Raw genomic sequence first — 14402 nt, 5'->3', positions numbered from 1 at the left:
AATACTAAAAATATAGAAAAAGCATATAACTTATAAACTAGTAGAGATAAACAAATGGATGAATAAAAAAATAATAAATACAAAAGAAGGCAAGAAAGGTAAGAAAAAGAATAGTCAGCCAATGCAAAAAAAAAATCAAGAACAAAGGAGGTCAGAATACCCACTCTTTAGGCAGAGAAGTCCCACAGGTTACTAACCATCCAGGACAGTCCCTCACAAAAGCAGAAATTATTTGACTAAATAGGGCCCCCGTATTGAGACATCTTCATCTCCCAAATCCCATCACATCCAGACTTCTCTGATTAGTATGGGGGAAAATACTCAGTGAGCAAAATATTTACCATCTTCCTGGTGATTGTCACTTGGCATCTCCCTTCTTGCCACTTCCTGTGTCTAAAAAAAGTTCGAAAGTTTAGGTAGAAGGAAGTCCATGTGCGTTCAAATGTGAGCTTATTAGACCAGGGGTTCAGAATACTTTCCCGTTAATGGGAAAGACTATCCTTGCAAGTTAGGGAAACAGATCTTTAAGCAAAGGTCCAGTTTAAGTCTATTTTAAAACAGTCACAGCCGGGCGCGGTGGCTCAAGCCTGTAATCCCAGCATTTTGGGAGGCCGAGGCAGGCGGATCACGAGGTCAGGAGATCGAGACCATCCTGGCTAACATGGTGAAACCCCGTCTCTACTAAAAAAATACAAAAAACTAGCCGGGCGAGGTGGCGGCACCTGTAGTCCCAGCTACTTGGGAGGCTGAGGCAGGAGAATGGCGGGAACCCGGGAGGCGGAGCTTGCAGTGAGCCGAGATCGCGCCACTGCACTCCAGCCTGGGCGACAGAGTGAGACTCCGTCTAAAAAAATAAAAAATAAAACAGTCACAATACAAGGAGATTCCAGAGTTGCTTGAATATCCTTAGGAGGTAAAGAACATAGCAAACAATGACTGTACTTTCTCTGCTTTAGATAGCTCAGCATACAAGGTAGATGAGGCCGCTTTCCAACTTTGCTTTTTCTGTTTAAAGGACTTTCATACTTATTGTACCGGCTGGTAAAGCTGTCAACCACCATAGCTAAGGGGGTTTTAATAGGCTGAAAATTAATCTGAGGCATAACTAGGCAAGGATTGAAGCAAAACAGAAAGTCATCTAGGGTTTGCTTTTTAAAAAATTATCTTAAAGTATTCAGTGTCTTTTTGGTAGTCATGGAGAGAAAGAAATCCCACTTCCTTAATTCTTAAACTAAAAAGATACAGCAAACTATTAAATTTCCTTTTTTCTCACTTCAAGAAGTAATTTCAGAGAAGTTTTTTTGTTTGCTTTTTAATCTAAGAAGTGCTATGTAAGTGGAGATTGCAATACTCTTTGTCTCCATTTCCTTAAGTCAATACAATATGGTTTTAAACAATGGTAACTAAGATCGTTTCTAAGTCACCCAAGTAGAATCTCCAAAAACAAAGAAACTGATTAAATGCTTATCTTTTTTAAAAGGTGAAGGCAGTCTATACCCGAACTGAAAAGAATAGTACTTTTTACTAATTCAGTCTTGATTATCCAAATTATGGATTAATCAGAGCCTTGCTGCTTTTCTTTCTCCTCCTGGCTGTTTTCTACAATTTTCTTGTTCATAAATATATCAAAGAAAAGGCAAAGAAAGGGAGAAGATGAATATAAAGTAGTCAGTTCTGCTCCTTGTATCATATTCACTCACACAAACAAGCCTAACATAATGGTTGCATCCCTTCTGTTACCAATTTTTTCAATAAAACCTTATTTTTCACTACTCCCCCATCTTGCATCATTGCCCACAACTTCCATGCCATCTTTACCCCTTAAACTTTACTTTTTTTGTTACACTGCAGAGGCAGCTTTGTGAAAGTCATACCTAAAATGTAAGACTCAGCATTAAAGGGCAGAGGTAGAAAATGTAAGAAGCAAGACAACAGGAGATGGAGATACTGGATAGAGTGGAGAAAATTTAAAACCAGCCAAAAACTGTAACAGTTGCATTCCTGTTTGAGGACCAAAATGCCTGTCATAGATATGCTAAAGTTATATGTATAAATATATGACATTAGATAACAGATTAGTGTGAGAGAGACGGAAATGGGAGATTGAAACTAATGGAGAAGGTACTCTGCATTCTGTCCTGCCCTTTCCTTTAAAAGGGTCTAAAATGCCTTCAAACAAGTCCTCTGAGACCTTCATAAATAATTGAGAGCACATTGAATTATCAGTATTAATCATTGACTAGCCAACAGATCAGCAGGAGAGTGAATACATTACCTGTGTCCCCAGTGGGAAGGTGTCTAATTTCTGATCAGGTGTACCAATGCCCTGAGTTGCAGAAGTACTTAGGGAATCCTTTATTTCCCGGTTGGGGAAGGGAATAAAAAGTCCTTTGTTTGAGTCTGTGTTAAAAGAAAAAGCATACAATGAAGCACTGACCAGACTTCAAAGACAGCATGTCTAATGGAAAGATACTAAAAGGAAAGTCACAAGATTGAGTGCTAGTTCTGGTGCCACCACTTGGAGACCATGTGAATTTGAGCAAATCACTTAACCTCTCTACATCTCTCACTTCATTTGGAAAACAGAGATGATAAAGTCTAAACTTTCTATCTCTTAGGGTTGAGCCAGGTTAAAACAGGATAATGGATATGAAATGGCTTCATAATTTATGAAGTGCTCAACAGAAACTGAGTGGAAGGCAAATACTTTGCACATTTCCTAAGCTAATAAATAATTAACTTTGATACCAATTAAATAATTTCCAACTACAGGGGGAGATGCTGGGAATAGACTTCTGGTATTACACATCTCCAGGGTACTAATCAGCAGTCAGCACTGATTGACCATATCAAACCAGCCTTTTTTTGCCTTACTTTCTCTCTTTTGTAAAAAGAGAGAAACTAAGCTGGGCATGGTGGCTCACACCTGTAATCCCAGCACTTTGGGAGGCTGAGAAACTGATTAAATGCTTATCTTTTTTAAAAGGTAAAGGGCAGATCACTTGAGGTCAGGAGTTCAAGACCAGCTTGACCAACTTGATGAAATCCTGTCTCTACTAAAAATACAAAAATTAGCTGGGTGTGGTGGTGCACACCTGTAATCCTGGTTGCTCGGTAGGCTGAGGCAAGAGAACTGCTTGAACCCAGGTGGTAGAGGTTGCAGTGAGCCAAGATCGCGCCACAGCACTCCAGCCTGGGCGACAGAGCAAGACTCTTTCTTGGGAAGAAAAAAAAAAAAAATCAAATGTATTAGAACACTCTGTATGTTATATTCGGTGAGATTTGTTTTTTTTTTTTAATTTTTACATTAAAAAAAGTTTTAATAGAAACAGGGTATCCCTATGTTGCCCAAGCTGATTTAGAACTCCTGGGCTCAAGCAATCTGCCAGCCTTGGCGTCCTAAAGTGTTGGGATTACATGCATGAGCCACCAGGCCTGGTAAGATTTGTTTTCTAGTGACAGAAAAATAATTTTTAAAAAGCAAAGGAACTAGCATTCCATTTTCATTAAAAAATACTGTTAGGGCCAGGCACAGTGGCTCATACCTATAATTCCAGCACTTTGGGAGGCCGAAGTGGGTGGATCACCTGAGGTCAGGAGTTTGAGACCAGCATGGCCAACATGGTGAAATCCCATCTCTACTAAAAATACAAAAATTAGCCAGGCGTGGATGCCTATAATCCCAGCTACTTGAGAAGCTGAGGCAGGAGAATCACTTGAACCCAGGAGGCGGAGGTTGCTGTGAGCCGAGATCGTGCCATTGCACTCCAGCCTGGGCAACAGAGCAAGACTCCATCTCCAAAAGAAAAGAGAAAATCCCATTAGTATTTTGCAGTTCACCTTTCACATTTTCATGTTAGTTTAATACATATATTCACAAAAAAGTGACAAATTTTAACTTTTTTCCTGTTTTATAATTCTATTTTTTTACCAATATTTTTACTGTGATTAGAAAAATTATTTTAAAAATAAAAAGTAAAGGCCGGGCGCGGTGGCTCAAGCCTGTAATCCCAGCACTTTGGGAGGCCGAGACGGGCGGATCACAAGGTCAGGAGATCGAGACCATCCTGGCTAATACGCTGAAACCCCGTCTCTACTAAAAATACAAAAACTAGCCGGGCGAGGTGGCTGGCGCCTGTAGTCCCAGCTACTCGGGAGGCTGAGGCAGGAGAATGGCGTAAACCCAGGAGGCAGAGCTTGCAGTGAGCTGAGATCTGGCCACTGCACTCCAGTCCGGGCGACAGAGCGAGACTCCGTCTCAAAAAAAATAAATAAATAAATAAATAAAAAATAAATAAAAAGTAAAAATAACAAAAACTATAGCCTAGTTCTGATCACTTTGGAAACTGTTATCAAGAAGAGCCTGTCAGCAATTCTATTACAGGCCAGGCACAGTGGCTCATGCCTGTCATCCCAACACTTTGGGAGGCCCAGGTGGGTAGATCACTTGAGCCCAGCAGTTCAACACCAGCCTAGGCAACATAGTGAGACCCCCATCTCTATTGAAAATACAAAAATGAGCCAGGCGTGGTGGCACAAGTCTCAGCTACTTTGGGAGGCTGAGGTGGGAGGAACCCTGAGTTTGGGAAGTCAAGACTGCAATGAACTGAGATTGTGCCACTGCACTCCAGCCTGAGTGACAGGAGGGAGACAAGAATGACAAGAAAGAGAGAACGATTCTATTAGGCTGTCATATTTGTACAAAGGTTTTTCCACTCTTGATCAATACATTTATTAATTGTAGAATTCTGGGATTTGGGGTCTTCTAGGGGGACTTGAATTAAAACAAAAGTTTTGCTTTTGTTTAAGGAATTTTTTTCCAGCAGGATTATGTAAGAAGATAGTATCAAGAACTTGGGCCTTTGTCAAACAATGCGCTCTTATGCTCACTTTCATCTACTGGTTCTGGCAACAGAAAGCCACTACAAGCCAGTGGAACTGAGAGTAGACAGTGAATAAAGCCAGCCTCTTGAGAACCAGCCCTTCTATCCATTTGGGGCTCTAAGATGCTTTCTATTTCTGAATTGCCTTCTGGGACTGAAATGTCCTACTTAAACACAAGATGCTCCTCCAACCACTGGACTCGACAGAACTACTTTTCTGCAAGTGACGTGAGCTATCAACCTTTTTGTCCTCTGGTTCCCACTGCAATAGTACTATAGAAGAAACAAGGTGAAGCAGAAACTGCTAGTTGTAACACAGTTTTTGTGCAAATGAGAATGGTTAGTAGGCTGTGACTTTGGGTTCAGGCCTCCTCTTACCCTTACCCTGCGGAACAAGACTTCGCAGGTGTTCAAGACTCTGCTCCATCCTGCTTTTCCTTCTGCAGCACATATGCTCTTTTCCAGATTCACAGGTTCCTTTTCTTTCAACCTGTGTATTGGTTCAAATCCCCTACCGCCTGAACTTCTTGCTGAGTGCTCTCATAGTTCTCCTGGATTTTAGCTATCACTTAAATCTGAGTGACTCTAAATCTAAATCTCTTAAACCTGGTCTCTTTTCTGATGTCTAGAACTAAATTTCCTGAACAGCCCCCAATTAGTGCCTGCACACAACTAAAAAGTCAATATTTTCTTTCTTTTTTTTTTTTTTTTCCTTGAGACAGAGTCTTACTCTGTTGCCCAGGCTCTGAAGTGCAATGGCACAATCTTGGCTCACTCCGCCTCCTGGGCTCAAGCGATTCTCCCACCTTAGCCTCCTAAGTAGCGGGGACCACAGGCATGCACCACCATGCCCAGCTAATTTTTTTGTATTTTTAGTAGAGATGGGGTTTCACCATGTTGGTGAGGCTGGTCTCAAACTCCTGACCTCAAATGATCCGCCCACCTTGGCCTCCCAAATTGTTGGGATTACAGGAGTGAGCCACCGCACCCAGCCAAAAATCAATATTTTCTAACCAAACTCATTATCTTCACTTCCAGGCCCACTTCTGCTGCTGGTGCCTCCCCCAATCTTGTTATTGGCATTACTATCACCCAGTCACTTAAGATACAAACTTGTTATTTGACTCTTACTCATCTGAAATCTCAATTACCAAGTTCTACAGAATTACTCTATAACTGTGTGAGAAGCTTTATTTTAATTGAGATATAATTCATATATCATACAATTCATCCTTTTACAGTGTACAATTCAGTGTTTTTTAGTATATTCACAAAGTTGTACAACTATCACCACTATCTAATTCTAGAATATTTCATCACCCCCAAAGAAACCCCATATCTGTCATTCCCAATTTTTCTCTCCCTTCCATCCTCTGGCATCCAACAATACACTTTCTGTCTCTATGCAATGGCCTATTCTGCAAATTTTATATAAATGGAATCATACAATATATGGTCTTTCTGTCTGGCTTCTTTCACTTAGCCTGATGTTTTCAAAATACATGTTATAGCATGTGTTAGTATTTCATTCCTTTTTAATGCCTGAAAATGGATATATCACATTTTGTTTATTCATTCTCCAGTCAATGGCTATTATGAATAATGCTGCTTTCATTCCTGTACAAGTTTTTGTATGAACATAGGTTTCCATTTCTCTTAGGTATATACCTAGGAATGGAACTGCTGGATCAAATGTAACTCTATGTTTAACTTTTTGAGGAACTGCCAGACTGTTTTCCAAAACAGCTGCACAATTTTACTTTCCTACCAGCAATGTATGACGACTCCAATTTCTGTACATCCTTGACATTGCTTTTTTTTATAGCAATGTTTTTAAATTGCCAAAACTATTTTATTTTTTATACATATTACTTCATCACTGGATATTAAGCCCAGTATTCAATAGTTATCTTTTCTGCTCCTCCCCTTCCTCCCACGCTCCCAGTCATTGCTTATTAGATGTCCTTTTGATTCTAGTCGGCCTAGTGGATGTGAAGTGGTATCTCCTTATAGTTTTGCTTTGCATTTCCCAGATGAATCGTGATGTTGAGCATCTTTCATGTGTTTTTGGCCAGCTACTTATCTTCTTTGGAGAAATGTCTATTCCAATTCTCTGCCCACATTTTTTTTTTTTTAATTGGGTTGTTTTTATCTTTTGTTATTGAGTTGTAAGGGTTCTTGTAGAATGAGTTGAGTACATTAGCTCATGCCTGTAATCTCAGCACTTTAAGAGGCCGAGGTGGGAGGGCCGCTTCAGGCCAAGAGTTCAAGACCAGCCTGGGCAACATAGCAAGGCCTTATCTCCACAAAAAATAAAATAGTTTGGTGCTAAAAAAAAAAAAAAAACAATTAGTGGTGACATGCCTGTAGTCCCCACTACTCAGGAGGCAGGAATATCACTTAAGCCCAGGAGTTTGAGGTTGCAGTGAGCTATGATTGTGCCACTGTACTGCAGCCTGGGCATGCCACTACCCTCCGGTTTTTAAAAATATAGAATGAATATTAATTAGATCCTACTCAGATATATAGTCTGCAAACATTTTATCCTATTCTGTGGGTTGTCTTTCCACTTTGATAGTGTCCTTTAAAACATAAAAGATTTTAATTTTTATGAAGTCCTTTGGTTGTTTTTTGTGTCATATCCAAGATATAGGATCACTCTTGAAAAAACAAAACTGAGGCCGGGCGCGGTGGCTCAAGCCTGTAATCCCAGCACTTTGGGAGGCCGAGACGGGCGGATCACGAGGTCAGGAGATCGAGACCATCCTGGCTAACATGGTGAAACCCCCGTCTCTACTAAAAATACAAAAAAACTAGCCAGGCGAGGTGGCGGCGCCTGTAGTCCCAGCTCCTCGGGAGGCTGAGGCAGGAGAATGGCGTGAACCCGGGAGGCAGAGCTTGCAGTGAGCTGAGGTCTGGCCACTGCACTCCAGCCTGGGTGACAGAGCGAGACTCTGTCTCAAAAAAAAAAAAAAGAAAAAACAAAACTGATGCCTTACTCTGCCACTATTATGACTAAGTATGTCATATACAACAATCAAGAAAATGAAGCAATTTGTATTCTGAGATTATTTTTTTCTTGTCTTATTTTATTATTTTATTTTTTTTCTTGTCTCAGTTTATTTTATTCTTTTTCTTCAGACACAAAATATATCCAGCCCTTAATTCCAAAAGCAAATGTAATTATGACATGTTGTCCAGCCCAGGTTTGAACATCCATATAATCAATGCAATAGGGCAATTTGTTTGAAAATTGTTTTCTATTTGTAATAATAGAGAAATGGCTTTATCATACAGATACGGCGCAAATAATAGCTACTTCTACTATCAGTAATCCCAGCTGGATGAGGCTCCATTTCACATGTTTGTACAAAGACCCTGCAATCAATGGGAGGCTGAGATCTGGCCAGATCCCCTTCAAGGAAGGACTTGCTGCCCAGCAGCTGGAGGGCACTTCAGCCATTTGCTCTTCATTCAGAGTCTGTCTTAGCTATCAAGAATCATCTCCTGATGCCATTCTCTTCCAACGACAGTTCACTCCCTGTGACAAAGCTTAGGCAGGCCCAGACATTTCAGCCTAGTAAGGGACATTCTGAAGGGAAGTTCTTACTCTAGAGCTCTCTCTCTGCTTAACCCTCTTTCCTCCCCTTCCTCTCAGTGTTACTCTCAAATAAATATATTGTACCCCAGATTCCACTGAGATAAAAATATAAGAGCAGAAATAACTTGGCTTTCACTAGTCTCCAAAACCATTTCTTTTAAATTGCTAATCACCAATAAAAACAACACAATCCCTGACATTTAAAATATTAATATGTAATAACTATTGCAGATATGATAATTATTAAAGGTAATTGGTGAGGTGGTTTTTTCCTATCATGAACAGACTGTGTGTAATCTTAGTAACCTTGTATTTTCCCCCCTTTAAATAATAGTTGTGTCTTATATTCATAAATTCCATTTTTCTGAAGTTTGAACTACATAGCAAAACACTGCAGGTAAAAATACTTCATGTTTTGTATCCAGGCTTTCTTTTCGTATCCTCCAGGACTTAATCAACCTGTGCTTCCTCATCTGCATTTATTTTACCATTGGCCTCCTAGGACAGGTCCTCATTACCTCCCACTAACTAAATCTAGCTTGAGTTACCTCTCAAAATCACACATTTAAGCATGCCTGGCCTCTAAGAGATCCTTAATTATTACCTATTTTCAAGAGAAGAAAATGAACATAATTAGTAAAGAAGGCCTTTGCAACTTGGCTTTATCTCCAGCTACGAGCTGAGTCAATTTCCTGATCTGTTTCATCTGTCTGCTGCTGCTTTTCCCTCTACATTGCTGCTGCTTTTCTCTCTACCTTTTCCCCTCAACTATGCCCACTGAACTCTATTTGAATGCCCAACTAAAGTGTTGTTTTGTGCAGCCTTTTCCCAGGCCTGAAATGAGTACTAACGGCAACCGCCTCTCCTCCATCCCTCTGTATCTCTGCCACAGTGAAACTCTTGTCTCACAGCAAAGCCTGACTTGTGACCTAATTAGCTGTAATAAATCTCTCCAAAATGGGAGTATGTGAAGATGTGACACTATTTTAATCATGTCCTTGTCTGCCTACCCCCAACACAGGATTTGCCCAGTAGATACTCATTTCTTTGCTGAACTGCTCTCATTTCCACTGACAGAGATTGCTAATTGCCTCTCCCCCATATTCATTATTTCTCCCTTAGAACTCTTCCCATGACAGCCCTAGATTGTCAACATCTGGATTTCTATAAGAGCGAGAAATGAACTTCTATCTTGTTCAAGTGACTATTTTGAGAAGTCCCTGCTATTCCAAGCTGATTTTTATTCAGCCAAAACTCCATCATGGCTAAACCAAGGGATGACATGGATCAACATGTTGAAATGGGATGGTTTTCAATGCTAGACACAGGAATGAGCCACTGAGGGTGGCTGTGGTGGGTTTTTCCTTGTTATTTTAGAATAAGATATTAGATCAGTATATCTTCGGTAGGACTCTATTTAAAGGCAAATAGAACTGGCAAAAAGAGTGAGTTAGGTCGTTTTCAACTAGTACCTACAGGATAAACGTAGATTGTTCTTAGTAAGGCATTCACTGTTCTCCAGAACTTGACCTTCTACCCAACATAAACCTTCCACCCAAACCACACCGACACATGGCTTTCTTCATGACCTACCATGCTCCTTACCACTTCCAGACAGTAATTCACACCAACCCCACCAATCAAAATGTGCTGCTCCTCTTTTGAGGCCATTCCATTGCTGTCTAGCCTGTAAGGTCTGATGGCTTTGTTTCCATATCTGCCATAAAACCTTTCTCTACTGCCCCCAGCACACACTGGGCTTCTGTAGCATGTCACTAGCCACATCAGTGTTTCTCTTTCTTTTTTTTTTTTTTTTTTTGAGACGAAGTCTCGCTCTGTCGCCCAGGCTGGAGTGCAGTGGCCGGATCTCAGCTCACTGCAAGCTCCGTCTCCCGGGTTTACGCCATTCTCCTGCCTCAGCCTCCTGAGTAGCTGGGACTACAGGCGCCTGCCACCGCGCCCGGCTAGTTTTTTTGTATTTTTTAGTAGAGACGGGGTTTCACCATGTAAGCCAGGATGGTCTCGATCTCCTGACCTCGTGATCCGCCCATCTCAGCCTCCCAAAGTGCTGGGATTACAGGCGTGAGCCACTGCGCCCGGCCAGCCACCGTGCCCGGCCAGGGGTACATGTGCTACATCAGTGTTTCTCAAGCTCAATGTTCTAATAAACTCTGAGAACAGGAGTCCAGTTTGAGAAACTATAAGAAACTAAACTCAGTATATAAAAAGATATCTTAAAAAGATTATATTGGAACAATTTGGCAGTTTCTTACAAAGCTCAACATACTGTTACATGATCCAGCAATCATGTTCTTTGGTAATTACTCAAATGAGTTGAAAACTTATGCCCACACAAAAACCTGCACAAGGTTGTTTATAACAGCTCTAGTCATAATTGCCAAAACTTGGAAGCAACCAAGATGTCTTTCAGTGGGTGAGTGGATAAACAAACTGTGGTACATCCAGACAATAAAATATTATTCAGCACTAAGAAGAAATGAGCTGTCAAGCCATGAAAAGGCATGGGGGAAACTTAAGTGTATATTGCTAAGTGAAAGAAGCCAATCTGAAAGGCTACATACTGAATGATTCCAACTATATGACATTCTGGAAAAGGTAATACTATGGAGACAGTAAAAAGATCAGTGGTTGCCAGGAATTAGAGAGGATGAAGGAATGAATAGGTAAGCACAGAGAATTCTTAGGGCAGTAAAGCTATTTTTGTATGATAGTACAAAAATAGTACAATGGTACAATAGTAGAATGGTAGATACATGTTGTCATACATTCATCAAGCCCATAGAATGTACAACACCAAGGACGAAACCTAATGTAAACTATGAACTTTGGGTTATAATGATGTGTCAGTGCAGGTTTATCCGATTGTAACAAATGTACCACTCTGGGGCAGGATATTCATAGTGGGGGAGGCTGTGCGTGTGTGCAGGTAGGGTATATGGGAACTCTACTGCCTGCTCAATTTTGCTGTGAATCTAAAACTGTTCTAAAAAATAAAGTATGTTTTAAAAATCAGATTATTGGCCAGGTGCAGTGGCTCACATCTGTAATCCCAGCACTTTGGGAGGCCCAGGTGGGTGGATCACTTGGGGCTAAGGGTTCCAGACCAGCCTGGCCAACATGGTAAAACCCTATCTCTACTAAAAACACAAAAATTAGCCAGGCATGGTAGTGCACGCCTGTAGTCCCAGGTACTCGGGAGGCTGAGGCATGAGAATCACTTGAACCCAGGAGATGGAGGTTGCAATAAGCCGAGATGGCACCACTGCACTCCAGCCTGAGCAACTTAGTGAGGCTCTGCCTCAAAAACAAAAAAAGTTTCACTAAAATGGATGGGCTTTGGTCTGGGTCATAAAGAAGGGTAGGATTTGAGTAAAGCATTACAAGCAGAGGGACAGCATTAGTTCAGGGACAGAGGAGGGAGAAAAGAAGGACTATTTGGGGAGGAAGGAGTGGTTTGATTGAGTATTGGACATTGTAGTTGACAAACAGGAGATAAGATTTCAGTTTAGGTTGAAGAGACAAATTACAGATAGAGCTTAGGGGAGTCTTATATGCCAAGTAAAGGAATTTAGACTTAATTTAGTAGGGGAGTAGGAGCCAGAGAAGTTTTTGAGCAGGTAAGCATAATGAATTATCACAGCTGTGTTTTAAGAGAATTAATCTGGCAGCAAAGTACAAAATGAATTGAAGGAGTAAGAGACTGTGAGGCAGTATCATGTAATGGTTAAGAGCACTTTGATGACAGATGGACCAGAGTTTGCCTCCTAGCTCTGCCACTTACTGTATAACTGGGGCAAGTTATTTCACCTCTTTGGGTCTCAGTTTCCTCACCTGTAGAACCACCTTCAAGGTTGTTGTGAAGATTAACTGAGATAATTAACCATGCTTGGTAAAAAAGACTATCAAGAAATGGAAAGGGGCTGGATGTGCTGTAATCCCAGCACTTTGGGAGGCCGAGGAAGGCAGGTCACTTGAGGCCAGGAGTTCGAGACCAGATCGATCAACATGGTGAAACCCCGTCTCCACTAAAAATGCAAAAATTAGCTGGGCACAGTGGCACGCGCCTGTAATCCCAGCTATTCCAAAAGCTGAGGCATGAGAATTGCTTGAACTTGGTAGGCAAAGGTTGCAGTGAGCCGAGATGCTGCCACTGCACTCCAGCCTGGGTGACAGAGTAAGACCCTGTCTCAAAACAAACAACCAACCAAAAAACCAAACAAAAAAAGAAATGGAAAGGAAGGCTCGTCAATTGTGGATCATACTGTAGGGCATGAACATTCAGCTCAGAGGAGCAGCAGCGGCAAACCCCAACATGATTCTGGGACAGGGTAATGGGAAAGTTGTGGTGATACTGATGAAACCCTAGGAGCTGTTTAAGGCTGGGGGAGAGGGGCTCATTTGTTTGTTTGTTTTGGGGGTTATTTTGGACATGTTTAGCTTGATAGGCTGTTAGACAGTGGTGATTCCAAGTGTATATTACAAGTTAGTCAACAGAAATACGGGCCTGGTGCAGAGAGAGACCAGTGCAGGTTGTCAAAGCTAGACCAATATATTTAAGACATGAGGAAAGAATATAAAATAAATATAAATAAATAAAACAGGCTGGGCACAGTGGCTCATGCCAATTATCCTAACACTTTGGGAGGCTAAGGGGGGCAAATTGCTCAAGCTCAGGAGTTCAAGACCAGCCTGGGCAACACAGCAAAACGGCAAAACTCCCTCTCTACAAACAAACACAAAACTTAGTTGTGCATAGTAGCACACACCTGTAGTCCCAGCTACTCAGGAGGCTGAAGTGGAAGGATGGCTTGAGCCCAGGAGGCAGAGGTTGCAGTGAGCTGAGATTGTACCACTGCACCCCAGCCTGGGCAACAGAATGAGACCCTTCCTCAATAAACAAACAAACAAACAAATAAATAAATGAAACATTTATTTACGTATAAATAAGGCGGTAAAATAGATGAGATCAATAGAGTCAAAGAGAAAAAACAGGAGAGCCCAAAGATGTAGCCTAGGTACGCCTATTTCGGGGATATGGGAAGAGAGAGAGGAATCTTTCAAAGACTCAACGATTATGTGGTTAGGAGACTAAGAGGAGGATCCAAGACAGTGGAGGTTCACTGCCATTCGAAATGATTGGTGGAAAAACACCATTGTGAACAACTGAGCTAGTGAGAGATGTTCTCCAGAAAGTTTTCTCCTAGCCTGTGGCATGGCCATTAACGTGGCATAACCACTTTGATCATATTGGATTACCAACAGTGCTTACTGGCAACATTCCCCAGGGAATCCAGCACAAACACAATTTTCGGTGGAAAACAAAGCTCCTTAACGTTTTGAAGTAGCAAAATAAATTTGATATTAAAAAAAAAATCTAGGCAACAGCTGGAGCTTCTAAGAACTTTTAGAAATGGGCCCTCTAGCAAAGCAGTTTGTTCTGAGAAGAGAAAGTGCACTTTCAGACTTTTTAATTCTGTTAATGAAGTAATATGGCATAAATGAAGTCTAATTCAGCTCACACAAAAAAGAGGTTGTCAAATTATGCTTCAATGTGTTTTTCTCTGTCTAGAAATGGATATTTAAATGCCTGTACCTAGAAAAAAAGACTAGGCTGTATACCAAAAGTAGTATACCAAGGAAGGCTGTATACCAAAGCATTAACTAGGACCAAACTGTTGTTTTTCATGATTTTCAGTCTTTTCCAAAATTATTACAACAAAATTGTATCAATTTAAAAATATTAAAAATGCTATTTAAAATGAAATAAAGTAATCCATACTCCCAATATTTATATGTACTGGGACATCCAAGAAATGAACATTAAAATCACACCTCATTATGTCTTTTTGTTTGTTTTTTGAGACAGTCTCACTCTGTTGCCCAGGCTAGAGTGTAGT

The 14402-nt window shown here is 40.9% G+C and overlaps 1 protein-coding gene across 4 annotated transcripts in view; it reads right to left on the bottom strand.

Moving 5' to 3' along the window:
- The window catches only part of LRRC36 (leucine rich repeat containing 36), a 60026-nt gene that overhangs the window by 20004 nt on the left and 25620 nt on the right, over positions 1–14402 (bottom strand). For all 4 annotated transcript variants that reach the window (XM_033218772.1, XM_033218773.1, XM_033218774.1 and 1 more), the window contains exons 6-7: positions 2276–2400; positions 342–393 (exon numbers count right to left, since the gene is read on the bottom strand). In XM_033218772.1, the coding sequence (XP_033074663.1) occupies positions 342–393; positions 2276–2400 (177 nt within the window). The remainder of the gene's footprint in view (positions 1–341; positions 394–2275; positions 2401–14402) is intronic.

Source organism: Trachypithecus francoisi, unplaced genomic scaffold (genome assembly GCF_009764315.1).
Source record: "Trachypithecus francoisi isolate TF-2019V2 unplaced genomic scaffold, Tfra_2.0 Lachesis_group10, whole genome shotgun sequence".
In the NCBI taxonomy this organism is placed as follows: Eukaryota; Metazoa; Chordata; class Mammalia; order Primates; family Cercopithecidae; genus Trachypithecus; species Trachypithecus francoisi.
This window is presented reverse-complemented; position numbering and strand designations above follow the sequence as displayed.